The sequence below is a fragment of the Melospiza melodia genome, chromosome 3 (assembly GCF_035770615.1).
Source record: "Melospiza melodia melodia isolate bMelMel2 chromosome 3, bMelMel2.pri, whole genome shotgun sequence".
NCBI classification, from domain to species: domain Eukaryota; kingdom Metazoa; phylum Chordata; class Aves; order Passeriformes; family Passerellidae; genus Melospiza; species Melospiza melodia.
The window spans coordinates 64,319,495-64,334,386 of record NC_086196.1 but is presented as its reverse complement, the minus strand read 5'-3'; the positions used below and the strand labels follow the sequence as shown (position 1 = coordinate 64,334,386).

General features: G+C 42.8%; 1 protein-coding gene across 1 annotated transcript in view; it reads left to right on the top strand.

The window, feature by feature from the left end:
• The first annotated feature begins 9,056 nt into the window (after positions 1–9,056).
• The window catches only part of EPAS1 (endothelial PAS domain protein 1), a 77,194-nt gene continuing 71,358 nt past the window's right edge, over positions 9,057–14,892 (top strand). Inside the window, exon 1 of the mRNA XM_063152056.1 lies at positions 9,057–9,165. Within this exon, the coding sequence (XP_063008126.1) occupies positions 9,140–9,165 (26 nt within the window). The 5' untranslated portion in view covers positions 9,057–9,139. The remainder of the gene's footprint in view (positions 9,166–14,892) is intronic.

The following is a 14,892-nucleotide window of genomic DNA, read 5'->3' as shown; positions in this document are numbered from 1 at the left end:
GAATTCAAATCTTCCTTACAGAACTGATAGTTCAGGCTTGTCTCTGTTTTCATTCTTTAAAGTTGCATGGTAGGGATATTGGGTATTTTCTGCTAAGAATGACTTTTAAAAATATTCTGCATTTTTTAATGTGAACGAGCTTTTCATTTCAATAGAAGCTCCTGTTGAATTTGCATGTACTCAGACTGCAAAAATTACTATTTCCATCAAAAAGCATTCATTCACAAGCACCTTTGCTTCCAGAATATTTTTAGGAGATAAAACTACAGAGCATAAACAGAGAAATGAAAAGTAAATAAAACTTGTAAACAGAAATATTTATGTACAAGGCAAATGCAGTATTAGTAATGTGGACACTGAGTTAATTTAGCTTGTTGGAGAACTCTGCTGAAATCATTTACGAGCCTGTATCTATGGAAATATACCAGCATACCTGTGTTAAGCCAAATCATGAGTATCCAGTCAATGAGGGACTTAGAAACTTAAGTTCTTTACTGTGTTCAGGACAAAACATGATTTATTTAAGTAGGACACTGAGTCCTTGTTGTTACATTGCTTTTGGGCATTGCTACAAATTATTAATGTCCTTTTATTTTGCTGACAACACAATATGTGCAGATTCTCCAATGTTTTGCTGAGGATCAGGTGCACTACATCACTCAGGTGGAAAGACTTTTAATAAAGCATACAACTGTGTAACTAGATGAGTCTCTGTGCAATCAGTGTTTGGAAATGGGTAGCTTCCAGGAAAAGCTTTAATATCCAAGAGGGTTTTGAGATGAATTGTTGTGATAACAGCAATTGGTGTGAGGATGATTTTATTGAAAACTGGTGTCATTGGGGACATTATGCTCAAGGATCACTGGTGGAAAATCCCATCTGTGGTCATTAGGCATAATGAAAACAACTTGTGCTGATGGTGAGAAATATCTCAAATTGACTGATGCAGATGCCTTTAGTGTTGATTGGGAGAGTGGGCAAGAGGGCCTGTTCTCAGTTTCACAATGTGCATGTGTGTTTGCAGGACTCTTTCAGGAAAACTTCCACCTGCATCTCTGAAAATTTGAACGGGGTGCTCCTGTGTCATTCATTGCTGATGCAAGGCTTGTCTGGGACTCTGCTGTTCTTGTCTCTGAGTTGGTGACACAATTCAGGTGAAAACCTGCTGAGCCTGTCAGGCTGGCCAAGATTTTGGGCCTTACTGGTCTGACATGCTCCACTATTTGAAAAATGTAATTGGAGGTTTTAGCTGTGTTCCTGAAGCCTTGCTGTCAGAGGAGAAAAAGTTCTAAACACAGCTCTCTCCTTTTGGCTGCTGCCCTTACCTTGTCTATAGGACATGTCACATAAAACCAGTAAGTCAACAACTCACACAGCTTAAGCAAACACCATTTTACAGCTGTTCTGAAGTAGAGGGTAGATGTGGAGCTCTAATAAACTTGCTAGAGATGGGGATACAGAGGTTTTGGCACTTCCTGAAATTAATTTAGACTTTTGAAAGGCAGTGTGAAAGTTTGGACCAGTTCCTTTGTGACTAGTAATGAAAGAAGAAAAAAAAACCCAACCATCTGTAACAGTGTCTCAGATTCCATGTTGCCAAACAGGATTTTCAGATATTTGTAATCTGACTGTAGCTATCTGTGGCAATGTAAAGAGTCATTTGGAATCAGTGACTGTATAAAGGTATTTATATAGTCCCCACGTGAAAATTTACCTACCCTTGTTAGTGCACTGCTGCTTAATATTGGTTTTGAATATGCAAAAAATAGGATGATGCACTCTTATTTGAATGTATGTGTTGAGAGCAAACTCACTACTAGATTAAATGGTCTTGGGTTCATCATTAATGTTAATTTGGAGCAAGCTGTAATGGTCCTTTTTAATTCTTATGACTACTGAAACTCAAGGGTCAAGGGTTTGGAGAATATTAAACCATTCCCATATCAAAGCAACTTGCAATTAAATTAAATCTGTTTCTCCACATAAGCAAATGACTGGGGATATAATAGTTGCAGTTTCTTCCTATTCTTCCTTTTTTCCCTTGGTGAAATGACATGTTATAAGTTATATATTACAGTATAGTGACAAGAAGTATCCCTTAGTATGCACAGCCAGGGCCATTATGGATAACAGATGCCTCATGCAACACATAGACATGGAAGGGGAACACAAAACACAGCAATGGCTTTGAGGGAAAATGGGGGATGACTCTCCAACTCCTTGTCTCTATGTGAATCACTGTACTGTTACCAATATTTCATCTTTTCTCTACTCAAGAGCCTATAAATACTTCCAGGAGCTCATCTACTTGAGAAACCAGTGTTAGACCCCGTGGCAAACAAATTTTGGACTAGTTCTCAGAAACAGAACACGTTTTAGGGCAAAGAGGGGGAAAGGTGACCTTTGCCAGCACTGTAGGCAGTGGTACACGAGGTTTTTGTGACTTTTCTCTGGGCCTTCGAGGAGGGCACTGGCGAGCATCAGGAGTGTGCTGGGTGGGTGGATGCTGGCCCAGGTGTCTCTGAGGACTGAGTTAGACTCATTGCTACAGGTCTCACCCTCGAGGAAGTTTTGTTTCCATCCCTGACTCGGAGGGAGTGAAGGAAGGCTTGGTCACAGATATTCCCTGTCGGTATCTGGGGCTGCCTCGGGTCAGCCAAGGTTTCTGAGCACCGAGGATGCACTTGGGAGTGGTACAGCAGTTCCTTTGGGCTGAGATTTCAGTTACCAAGAATTTCACCTATTAAAAAACTAACTTTCCTTCAGGAGAAAAAACCCAAGTATCTAGAAGTCAGAGAGCTTCAGCAGTAATGTGTGATTATTTCAAAGGATGCAGTGATAAGGAAGTTATCTTTTAATGAAAATTTTCTGCCCCCAGGAAAGGGATCCTTGGCGGGGATTTGGCATTTAGTATTGGAGTGGCTGAAGAATTTAGGATTGCTCTGTATATTTACAATAATTTGTCACCTTCTTTAAGGAGTGTCCACAGGGTTAATGGGTTCAGTGGCTTTGTTGAAGATTGGTAATTTAAGGACTGTTTAAAACAAACACTTTTCAAAACCCTTTTAAAAGTAAATTAGTCTTTGCCTAGGAATAAAAACAAATCTTAAATCTATTTACCTGAATTAGGCTTAAATTAGAATTTTGTGTTGGGATTAAAAAGAGATCCCATTGCTTTAGTTTCGTCCTAAACTGAATTTTTATTGAGATTATGATGGGAATTCAGTGCTCTACAGAATGTTACCATAAGTTTGAGCATCACTCATGTGCCCTGCAAACCCTCTAGAGGTAATTGCCAGAGATTAAAAGATTTAACAGCTGTGCTGTAGTAGAAAGGGTTGTAAAATCAAATAAGAATTTTTAAAAACCCAAACACAAACCTAAAGCAAATAAAACATAAACAAACAAACACAGCAACAACAACAAAACAAAATGCAACAAAATTAAAAAAACAAACACACCCAAAAAAATCCCAAAACACAATCTCTTGGCTCTTTTTAAAAACTCAGTGTTCTGCAATGGCCTGTTACACTGCCTCTAAATAAATATTTGACAAGTGACTGAATGTTAACTACTAGGCATTGGTATCGGCTTCAGTATTGCAAAAATCTTCAATCACAATTTCCCTTCTCTCTCAACGTTCATCCAGCACTCAGTGCTTTTGCTCCTGTTGATAGGGTTCCTCTTCCTCCTCTGTGGTGATAACCTCCTTGGGGATAGGTGATAATGTGTGCTAACAATATTGCTACAAATTTTGGCTTTTAAAATCCACTTAGAGGAACTTTTACCCTTCCCACCCTTTAAATATTCCCGTTACTGTTGCTGGCTTTAAGAAAAACATTCCTCTTCTAATCTGGCATCCAGATTTCCTCCTCAGAGCTGCTGTCAGGGAGCAGCAAGAGGCTGCAGACCTCTTCTGCTTGTGTGGGTGATACAGAGCGGGATGCAAACAGGTGGAAAGGGAATAGGAGGCAATCATCAATATTACACCTGCAGGGTGCCTAACTTCCAGAAGCATTGCAAAGGAATTTATGAAAATTAAGTGAAGGCTCCATCCACTTCACACTTCATTTTCATTAACTTGGACTTTACTGCATTTTATACCAAAAGCATCCATTGATAGACTATATTCCTAGATCAACCTCATTCCTTTCAGGGTTTTTCTTAATATGGTGGAATCTTGTTTGCAATCTACACGATGAGACAGGGTCCTGCTTAGCAAATATGTTCAGCTTTTACTGTGTATGGAACAATTTTTTTAAAAGTCCACCTTGGAACCATAGTATTTCTAATAATTAAGATATTGAAAGTCAAGAGGAAAACACAAAACAGAACCCTTCTCCATTTAACAAGCTGGATTGCATCTGTTTTCTCCCTGGTTTCTTGGTTGAACTTCCCCAACATTTCAAAATTATATTTTCCAATATCATGACAGGAGTATTTCTGTGTACTTCGTCTTGAGTTTTCTTTCTAATCTGATTGTATTGCAACACACTTCTGTGTGAATTAGACTTTGTTTGACCACCTTGCCTTGGGTTAGGCCTAAGATATCCTCAGCGTGTCATTTTGAAAAAGGCAAAGAGATAAGCAGAGTAATTTTAAGCTTTTTAATATTTACAGGTACATTCCCAACATTTTGGCCATCATGTCTTTTTTTTGCATGAGAGTGTGATGGCTGAAACCTCTGGAATGTGTCTGTAAGTAATCAATGCCTCAAAATGCTGGGGCTTATCTGGAAGCCTTGCTTGAAGGTGTGCACTCAGTATTTGGAAGCTCTCAAAAACATCTTGGTGTCTCATTCCCTCAAAACTACATTTTAGACTGGCTGGTCCAGGATATGTATAGACTGCGTATTGCTTTCTGCCTAGGGCAGTGCTGCTGTAAGATATTCCTAATATCTGTTTATGTGTAAGGGCAATCTACATGTCCTGTTTTATAATACATATATGTATATTTTTATTGTCGTTATTATTATTATTCCCCACAGTTCAGGCATATTTTTCTTATATTTCCACCCGAGTAGTCCCTCCTTTCTCTTGTAGATCTTCTTTATTCTATCTGTGTTTCTTAGGGATCCCTTTTCCCCTGCTAACAAATCAACCTGAAGTTTGAAATTTTACTGTCTTGCTTGCTATTGTGCTTAATAAATGTTCTGTGGCTTTAACTTACTCTGCTATGAGTAAGTAAAGAATCCTGTCTCCTGCCTCCAAGGCATCAGCTATGTTGAATAACAGGGCTCTCTTTTCTCCCCTTCCTTTCCCATCATGTCATTATTTGTTATTACAAGAATCAACTTTTTGCTTTTTCAGTATTGAGAAGCCAGAAAAAGAAAGAAATCAGGCAGGGATTATCAATGAAGCTAAAACACTTTATCCTCTCAAAAAAAAAAAAAAAAAATCTGGTTTTAAGAGCTGCTTTTAATTTTAAAAATTATGCCTCCCCTGCAAGAGATGGAGCACCCATGTTTTCTTCTGACTACTCTGGAGCATCAATTGCTGAGCTCCAGTGGCAAACTTTTGTTTCACCCATACTCTTCAGTCAGTACAGTGCCAGTAGCATGCATACATAAGTGGAGCACTGGAAGTGCTTTCACTTGGCTGATGAGGGCTATGCGCATCCAAACTGGTGTAAGTGCTGATTTGGATGGTGGATTACATCCATATGCATATCCTTGGGAAAAAACAATGCAGCATAACTGGTCCTAAATCACTGGTGTGTTTCAGAATAAGTGGCAGTAATCAGGAGCTTGCCAGCATCATGTTTGGGTGATGGGGTGCTCCCCATGAGCACCAGGGACCCTGTCACTACCCTGTGCAGATTTCCTAGCTTGTCAAGGTAGTTCAGACTTCAGTGTGGGCTGTGAAAGTTGCTCTCACACCACCCGGGTTTTTTCCTAAGTCTCTCTTTTCCCCCGAGTTTAGTCCAGACACAGCTGACATAAACTGGTCCCCTCTAGAATTGAAGGACCGTTCATGAACCCATTTGATACCAAGGCAGATGTCAATGACTTTTCAAATACATCACCTGAAGGCTGCCTTTAGAAATTAAAAACTTTGTGTTCCTATAGCATCTCTAGAATAATTCACATAGGAAAAACGTGGGCCACCTTCGCTAATATTTTCCAGAATGGAATGGATAAGACACAGCAGCTTGTATTTTCTCTGACCAGCAAAAGTAAAGAAGTCCCATCTAGTATGTTTATCCTGCTGAAATCTTTGATGGGGGGAGAAAAAAGAGGAGTTAACACCTGTTAAGTTCAGTTCATGAAGTTTCCTGAGCACTTTTTCCTCTTACATGAGATTTTATCTGAGTTATATCTACTAAGCAAAGTGTAAAATGTAGCAAATACAAGGTAAAATTGAAGGAGTAACACAGGAATATGAAATGGAAAGAGCCATTACAACGGTGATAGTAATCAAGAGAACAAAGTGCGCTTACTGTCAGTTTAAGGCTTTGTTTGGCTTTTCTGGTAGCTGTATCTTCTGTGGTTAAATAGAGCAGATTTGTAGAGTAAATGTGCTCACTAATGGTGCAGTTCCTATCGAAGCTTCTGAGCAGTATAAGGTTAGAGAAAGTCCATGTTATGGTGGGTGCTGCTGTTAATAAATACTGATTCATCATAAAGGAAATTAAAGTAGTAGTAGATGAATTTGAAAACACAATTATGTGATTCTCTCCACTGTTATCCAGCAAGGAGAAACTGCAGCAAGCCTCGCTGAAGGTGCTGTCCCTTATCACCACAGAATGCATCTGTAAATTGACCGTGGTATTAAAGACACATTTGATCTTCCCCTCCCTGAACAGTCCTGGGAAAGAGAATGAATTAACAACTTAAGTAAACTCTAGAGGACAGGCCATTTCCCCCTTCATATTGAAGATGGGGAGCTCATTTGCCAGAAATAATAGCAATAATAGACAACTTCAAGAACTGAAGCTGTGAGGGAGCTGTAAGAATCACTCAGTCTTTCTTGCTTCACCTTCCTGATGCAGCAGCAAGATCCCTGTTTTCCTGGGCACTGACCTGTGCTGAAGCCCACCAGCCTGTCTGTGCAGAGGACAGGACAGGTGCTTGAGTGGCACTCAGATGTGAATTCTCCCGTTGCCAAAGCACCCTCAGGCCCTGCTGGCCAAGAGATTTACACTGTTAATCAACTACACGGTATCCATGCAGGCAGAGCCAACAGGAGTCTGGCCAATGAGCTAGATGTGAAATAATTAAAATTTACTGAGTGGTTTAGATTTAGTCAGTTTGAATACTTTTCTTGTCTGATTTTTGAAGGCAAGTTGTTTATCCAAGTGAAGCGCTTTAAGATACAGCAAGGAGCACTGACATCAGCAGAGATCAATGAAGGACGAAGAGGTCTATTTAATCTAGGAAATGAGTGACTTGGGTCTTTGATCCTGTTGCATTCTCGTATTCCCAGAAGGTTAAATTTAGTCCTGCATACACAAATTCTGTTTGACTAAGTTTACTTAGGTTTTAAATATTTGCGGGTTTCTTTTGTTTAGGTTCTCTTGTATAACAAGAAAAAAACCCCAACTGTTACCACATAATTAGGCTGTTGCTGTGTAAGCATGTGTAGCTCCTTTCAGACTTGAGAGGAGAACATGCAAATTCAAACCCAAATGCATTTCTTTAAACTTTCATACTCTATAAAAGAAAACACCCTCTGACCCATTGTATACAAACCAGCCTCTGAAATGGCATGGGGGAAATGGCTCAAGTTTGAATTAGCAAGAAATAAGTCTTGTTTGGCTCATGTTGCCTACATTACTTCCATTTTCCACACGTAAAGAAAACCTCGTGCAGCCTAATGCAAAGGTGTGCGTTTGGTTCAAGATATAAAAATGTAAGGTTAGCCTTAGAGACCACGAGGATAAGGCTGAAGTTTCTACCATGCTGAAAGACAAGATCAGGAAAAAATGTTCATAATCCCTTGTCTAGGAACGTTAGTTGCTTTGGTGTAAAGTAAACAGAAGTCAAAGCAAGATGGGTTTTTTTTTATTATTTACATGTATCTTAACTGCAGCAAGCCATAGCAGGTGCTAGCATGAGATGAGCTTTGGCACTTCATCCCACAGACTCGCTTCACCGTGTGTCATCAACCACGAGTTTTAAAAGAGCCTGAATTGAAATATCCTCTACGGCACAGAAAATAAAATCGAAAAAACAAGGAGAGGAAGGAAGTCCCATCAGGGAGGCAAAAGAAGAGCCCTTGTTTCCTTGCACATCCCTCTGCCCCGAGCCGCCGCCACACTCGCTCTGCTCCGTGCGGGACGCGGGCCGAGCTGAGCCGGGCCGGGGCAGGGCTGCCATGCCTCCTCGGCCTCTCCCCAGGCCCGCACCGTCCTTGCGGCTTTCATTTTCGTCATTTTACATTTATTTTTTCAGCACCCCTGCCTGGGCTGAACGGGGGGCGCTCAGGGGGCGGCTGCGGGGCAGTTCCCGCTGGCGGGAGCGGCGCTCGGTGCCGGGGCAGCCCCGCAGCCGCTCCGCGCCCGCCGGGCAGGTGCTGCGGCGGGCCTCGGACCGCACCGAGAGGAGAAACCACTTCTGAGGGGAAAAAAAAAAAAAAAGTTAAAAAAATAAGAAAGTTCAATAACCAAAAAGTTAAATAACTGGAAAACAGGACAGCAGCGGAGGTGCCGGTGCCGTGTGCGGGAGCGCGGAGCGGCGCCGGCGGGGCGGAGCGGCCCCGCTGACCCCCGGCCGGGCCGGTGCCGGGGGCGGGGAGCCCGGGGCGCCCCGCGGGCCCCCATTGGCGGGCGCGGCGGCGGCGGCGGGGCCGGGCCGTGCGGGCCGGGTCCCGGGCGGAGGGGGCCGGCCCTGCCCCCGCGGCCGGCGGCTGCCCGAGGTTTAAAGTGAGAACTTTCTGCGGGCGGCGCCGAGCTGTACAGCCCCGCCGCCGCGTCGCTCCTGTCCCGCCGCAGCAGCCGCCGCTACCACCGCCTCCCCCGGGCGGGCCGTACAATCCTCGGCAGTGTCCTGAGACTGTACGCCCGCCTCGGGGGCGACCCGGCCGAACCGGACCCCGCTCCCCGCCCGCCGGCGCCCGCGGAGCCCCGCGTCCCGCGGGCAGGTGCTGAGCGCGCCCCGGCCCGGGAGGCGGCGCAGGAGCCGGCAGCAGCCGCCGCCGTGATGACAGCTGACAAGGAGAAGAAGAGGTGAGGGGCCGCGGGCGAGGCGCCGCGCTGCTCGGGCCGCCGCGTCCTCCTTCTGCGGCTGCCCCCTTGGGCCGCGGGATCGCCGCCCCGGGGGCGCTGCCGGCGGGACGGCGCGGCCTCGGCTCCCCCCGCCGCCGCTCCCGTGCGAGGGCTCGACCCGGAGCCTTTGCGGGGACCGGCTGCGGCGTGAATGAGTGTGAGTGAGTTAGTTCGGCCGGCCCGGGCGGGAACAGGGGCCGGGGAGCAGCGCCGGCCCCTCCGGGGTAACCCGCGCTCCGTCCGGGCCGCGCCGAGCCGGGCAGCGCCTGCCCGGAGCTGCCCCCGCCGGCGGCACCGCGGCCGCAGCGCACCCGGCCCGGTAAAGGCGGCCCCGGCTGCGGGCAGGTGCATCTGGCAGGCAGGGCCAGCCCGCCGGTGTGCGGCCACTGCCGGGACAGGGCTTGATGTCAGCGAGGGCAGGAGGAGTAGGAAACTATTTTTCAGTTGAGGACAGGGGTTTTGAAGGTAGCAGCACTCTTAGCAAAACGTGTTTTATAACTAAAGTCGAGTGGATGAAATTGCCAGGCTGTGTAAATATTTCGACACCTCCTCGCTCCGGTCCGAGGCGCTGGCCGCGGTGCATCTCCCGCGGTTCCCGGGTCTCCTCAGCTGTCAGCGGGCTTTCCCGGAGGGCCGAGAGCCCCAGCAGTGCCCAGCGCCTCGTTTGCTGCTGCTGCTGCATTTTGCGGGGGATGTAAAGCCAGACATTCCCACACTGCTAGAGCGGCCCTTCCAGAGGGAATCAGAGTAACGCACTGGTAGTTTTGTAGCTCATCAAAGAGTGTTTTCTTGTTGGTTCTTGAGAACAAACGTCAAAATAAAACTCAGCGGTTTTAAACAGAAATTACAGGTGGAGATAAAGAGAAGAATTATCTACTTGTTGCTCCAAAGCTATAAACAATTCCTATGGATGAGAGAGGGTACGGATATGGGGAAAACTCAAACGAAGTGAATAAGGGTCTATGAAGAATTGTAGGATATGTATTCAATCTGATTTCTGCAGCAGGCAGGATCCGTCGATTATCAGGACAGGTTACTGTTCTGGCCGTAGATTCTCTTTATAAGCGATGTGGTTTATAGACTTAAGAATTTTATGTTGTTATTTGTCGTGTGTACTATCCAGTTACCATGCAGTAAACTCTAAACCTTGGGTTTTTGTTTGTGTAGTAGTTCCTTTTTTATTGAGTCACGCTATGATGATGTAGTAGGGGAGGTATAGCAGTGTAAATCATACCTTTTCCCTGTAGTTCTGTTTTCCTCAGTTTATCAAAAACTAACATATTAAGGTTAAACAGTTACTTCAAGTGTATTTTGTTCTAGGTAGAGTGCAGAGTAAAAAAAAATACATGTACGTTTTGTGTCTTATGTTGAAAAAGTAAAAAATTATAGTACAGTACAATCTAGTTAATGTGTTAGTTTATGAGGCATGAGGATGAAATAGTGTATATATTGGAAATACACTGCTTTCCTTGTATCACCTCTTTTTAACGGGGCACTCAATCTCTTCAGTTTTACCCTCTTGCTTTCAAGCAGAGTGAGGGATTGAGTGCTGTCTAATCTTGCAGGACAGCACACTGAAGTGGTTTGGGGAAACACTCTTCAGATACTACACAGGCTTCACAGGACTGAAGTCTGAACCCTGATCCTGACTCCCTCACTGCTTTTAAATATTGTGACATTCAGTGACAATTTTTCTGTTTCTCTCAGAAGTAGGCTAGTTGTTATCTGGTTCGTGGGTTTGTTGCGTAAATTAATGTTTGTGGAAGAGCTGGGAGAGTGTCATATGAGGGATTTCAGATAGCTGGCTTGTGCCTCTCTGTCAGTGTGCTGTGGATATCCCTACTGGGGATGTACCCTGTTGAAACAAGATCGTTTTGCTCTCTTAATTTTCCAGTACTGTTATAGAGTAGGTTTATTGCCTTGAGTTTGACAGTTAGTGTATTGCTTGCTTGATCTCTATCCAGATATGCAACTAGGATGTCTAACCTTACTTGCTGATAGCATTTATAAATCACTTTCACGGAGAAAAGGTGGGGCAATGTTACCAGATTTCCAGGCAGCTCTGAAACTATGTTGAGGAGCAGATCTCTTACTGTTAAACAAATGTTCTAAGGAAGATAATCTTTGATTCTCTTAATGGTCCCTTTAAGTTGAAGAACATCCTCAGGTCCTCATTTGAAGCTCTGTTTGCCAGCAGAAAAGAGCAGTTGCTTTATTTGGAACAAATGTTATGGCACTTTCAGTAGGCTGATTTAAAGTTAGTCCAAGATTCAGAGCTGAAATTAATATGATTATTCTTTTAACTTTTTTTAAAAAAATCTACACAATATTAGATACTCTCCTAGAATGCCGGTAATTAGAAACTGGGAGAAGGAGGAATAAAAGGGCATAACACATTTTAGCATATTATGAAAGCTAAGGGGAAAGTATCTGATCTGTACAGCTGTGCAGTACAACAACAAGTAGTAGGTAATTCCCAATGCAATTAGAGCAGTCTGGTACAATATCTTGATGTGGTTTTTAATGATTTGCAAGACAGTTACTTTGTTAGGAGTGGATGTTGTGTTAAATGAACAGTTCTGGATGGACAACAGTGTCTGTTTGAGAAAAGTTTGAAGCCAGGCTCAATCAAGTATCACTGAGAAAGATGCATCATTTTGCTTCACCTTTTCAGTTGTGTTGTTACTTGGGGAATTCTGTGTTTGTTTTCCAGTTATATGAAAAATAAACCAGTTTTGCAGCTCAGGGTGTTTCTGTCCCCATGTAATTACACAATAGGTTTTGTGACCATAACCATGTAATGTTACATAAATCCGTTTAACTTCTTCTGGCCCAGATAGTAAAGAAATGGGATTGCCCCCAGTTATTATCTAGGTAACAGGCTGCTTTCATTTACCCTTTTACTTTGGGCTTTATTTGATGTTGAGCCCCTCTAATGAGGTACTTTGTGCCTCAAATTTTGCTGACCTTTTTCCTTCAGGAGAGTGGTTTTGCCAAGCTGAGGTCACTCTTGGCTGTTCCTCCTCAGGATGAGGAAACTGTCCTGATGGCACAGCTCTCCAGAGCTCAGGTAGTTGCTCGCTTGTAATGGATACAATTTGGATGTCAGGAAATGTGAGCATTTGGATGTGCCAAGGTGTTAAACTGCAGATTTCAAGAAACACACAGTCTCAGTTTTGTTCTCCCCAGTACATTTTCTGTGTGTCACTGTTGCCAGGTATACTCCCTGTTGCCTGTTATTCTGTGATGGTGGTGACAGATCATCTTGTCCATTCTCTTGCCAACCCAAGTTTGTCCTTATACTCTTTTAAACCTCACTTTATGTACTTTAGCTGATGGAGGTTAGAAACTTTCCTTTGCAGACTATTTCATAGATTACTCAGCTCCATAAAAAAAATTTTTTTAAAGTTTTATTATTGCTCAATATCTCCCCATGCATAGCCCACATATTTTAGTTACTTCTGTTTGCTTCTGTGTTCACATCTGCTCTTGCAGTTTTTCTTATTTGGAGTTATCAAAAAGAAATGTGATCCCCTGAATTCCTGGTGAACAATCTGTTGAAATTGGCTGTTTAGCACATATTTATGGTGTGTTAACATTAAGCAATTCGTATTTCCGTTTCAGCACCACAAATTCAGACACTTCATAGCTTGCAGGTCATCTTGAATGATCCTGGCCACTCATAGCCCTCCTACTTTAGTATTGCCCGTTCTGTTTCCGTACTCTCTGCCCCTTCTGATTTCTAGAGATGTCTGGCTTTTCTACCAGAGGGTGGCCCAAGGGTACAGGAGTGAGGAGGGACAGGTTCACGCCTGCCCTGGCTCTGCCTTTGCCTGCAGTGACATGGAGCAGAGGCTGGGCTGAGATCTGGCTTGGGAACTCCCGACTTCTGCTGCCCACCTCTGTGGTTTCACCTCCACAGAGCCAAAGTATTTCAGCTTGGTGAGGACTGAAAGGCTTTTGCTGTGGGAATGGTGTGCAGTGTGAGTGCCTCCCAGTGTGCACCATCCTCCCAAAGTGATCTGAGCATCTGGGAATTTGTGTTTCACAGGGTTGCTCCAAGGGCTTGCTCTGCTTGTGCTTAGTGCTTGGCCCTAGAGCAATCTAAAAATCTGTCAGCCCTTCATAAACACAATCTTTGTGTCATGCCCTTATCTCTGCATCTCTGTCACATTTATCTTGTGTGGATCATTAAGAATATCTTGCATATTAGAGATACTTTGCTAATAACCAGTTTTGCATTTATGCTGTGAATTCAGGAGATCCATCATGAGTATCAAAATGGATCTCTCTATATCTTTCTGTAATATTTTTAACTATGATGGATTCATAAACATTAAGTATTTTTGTTTTCAGGTTCCAAGCTGTTAGGTGTGGTGAGAGCAGTACTCTTCAAGCATTAAACTTTTTGCTATTCTTAGGATAAACATTAGAGTGAGGAAATGAGCAATACAAAGGGAGATTGTATTTAAAAATAATTTAAATACTTGGAATGGTTTTATTCTGCTAAAGCTATTTGTGAAATGCTATTTTGTTAATTACTCCAATATTCATAGTGACATGTGTATCTTAATAGTTATAAATAGTTCTGCTCCTAGTAGCTGGCACAAGGTTGACAGAGCCCTTCTCTTAAATGAAGAGAAAGTGCAAGAATGAATATTAATGCATCTGGCAGATTTTTTCTCATTTATCTTTCTTGCGCTCAATTTGCTTAAAAGACAGTATAATAAAGTAGTTATGTGGTGAGGATAAAACCTTGACTGCTTATATGTTAAAAAAAAAAAACTTCTTACATTTACAGAGCTGCTTTTTATGAGACGCTTTCTGAAGTGTGTAAAATGGGAAACTATTTTATTATGCATTTGGAAAGTAGCTTAATGAAGTACAGTAGGCCAATTGGCTGATAAATAAGTACTGTTCCAAAGTAACTCACTTAATTATGTTCTTGAGATCAAATCTAATTATGATTTTGTTTTTCCTCTGTGAATTTATTTAGGTCTAGAAAATTTTGCTGAAATAAAATCTGCCATAATAAATTTTGATTAAATGGGCATATTTGGGCCTGAAAACAGTTAGACTTGTAATTTAATTTACTTGACTGTTATTACAAAGCATTTGGATTTGGATAGCATCTCTATTATGCTTCTCTGTCCATTGCTGTATGTGACCCAGCAAATATTCAGTATTTATTTTATAGAAACTCATCAAATGTTTTGCCAGACAAGGAGCAAAGTTGCTCTAGTTGAATTTTTATGTCTGATCTTCAGTCAAAGAGGTGCCCTGGTCTTGACCCTTTCTCTGTGTGCTAATATGTGGAATCAGCAGTTTTCTTTGATTTAGGGGAATGTTTAGGGTGTTGCCTCCAAGAAGTTTGAAAAATTCAGAAACTTTACACATACTTTGTGTTAGCCTATGGCTGGACGATTAATACTAGCTTATTTCAGCTTTATAAACAAATTGTGTGCATTTGGGCAGGAAGAAGAAACGCTTTTTTATTTTGTCTGTGCTCTCAAGTAGAACAAAACCAGAATAACACAGCTCCTCAGTGGTTTTTATTCCTGATGTAAATATGTTGAACCACCCCCCAAGTTACAAATGCTGCTTCGTTCTGCTGTGTATGTATTTATGCACTGATTTGCTTTCAAACAAACATTAAATAGCATTATTAAGTAGTGTTTTAATCCAAGT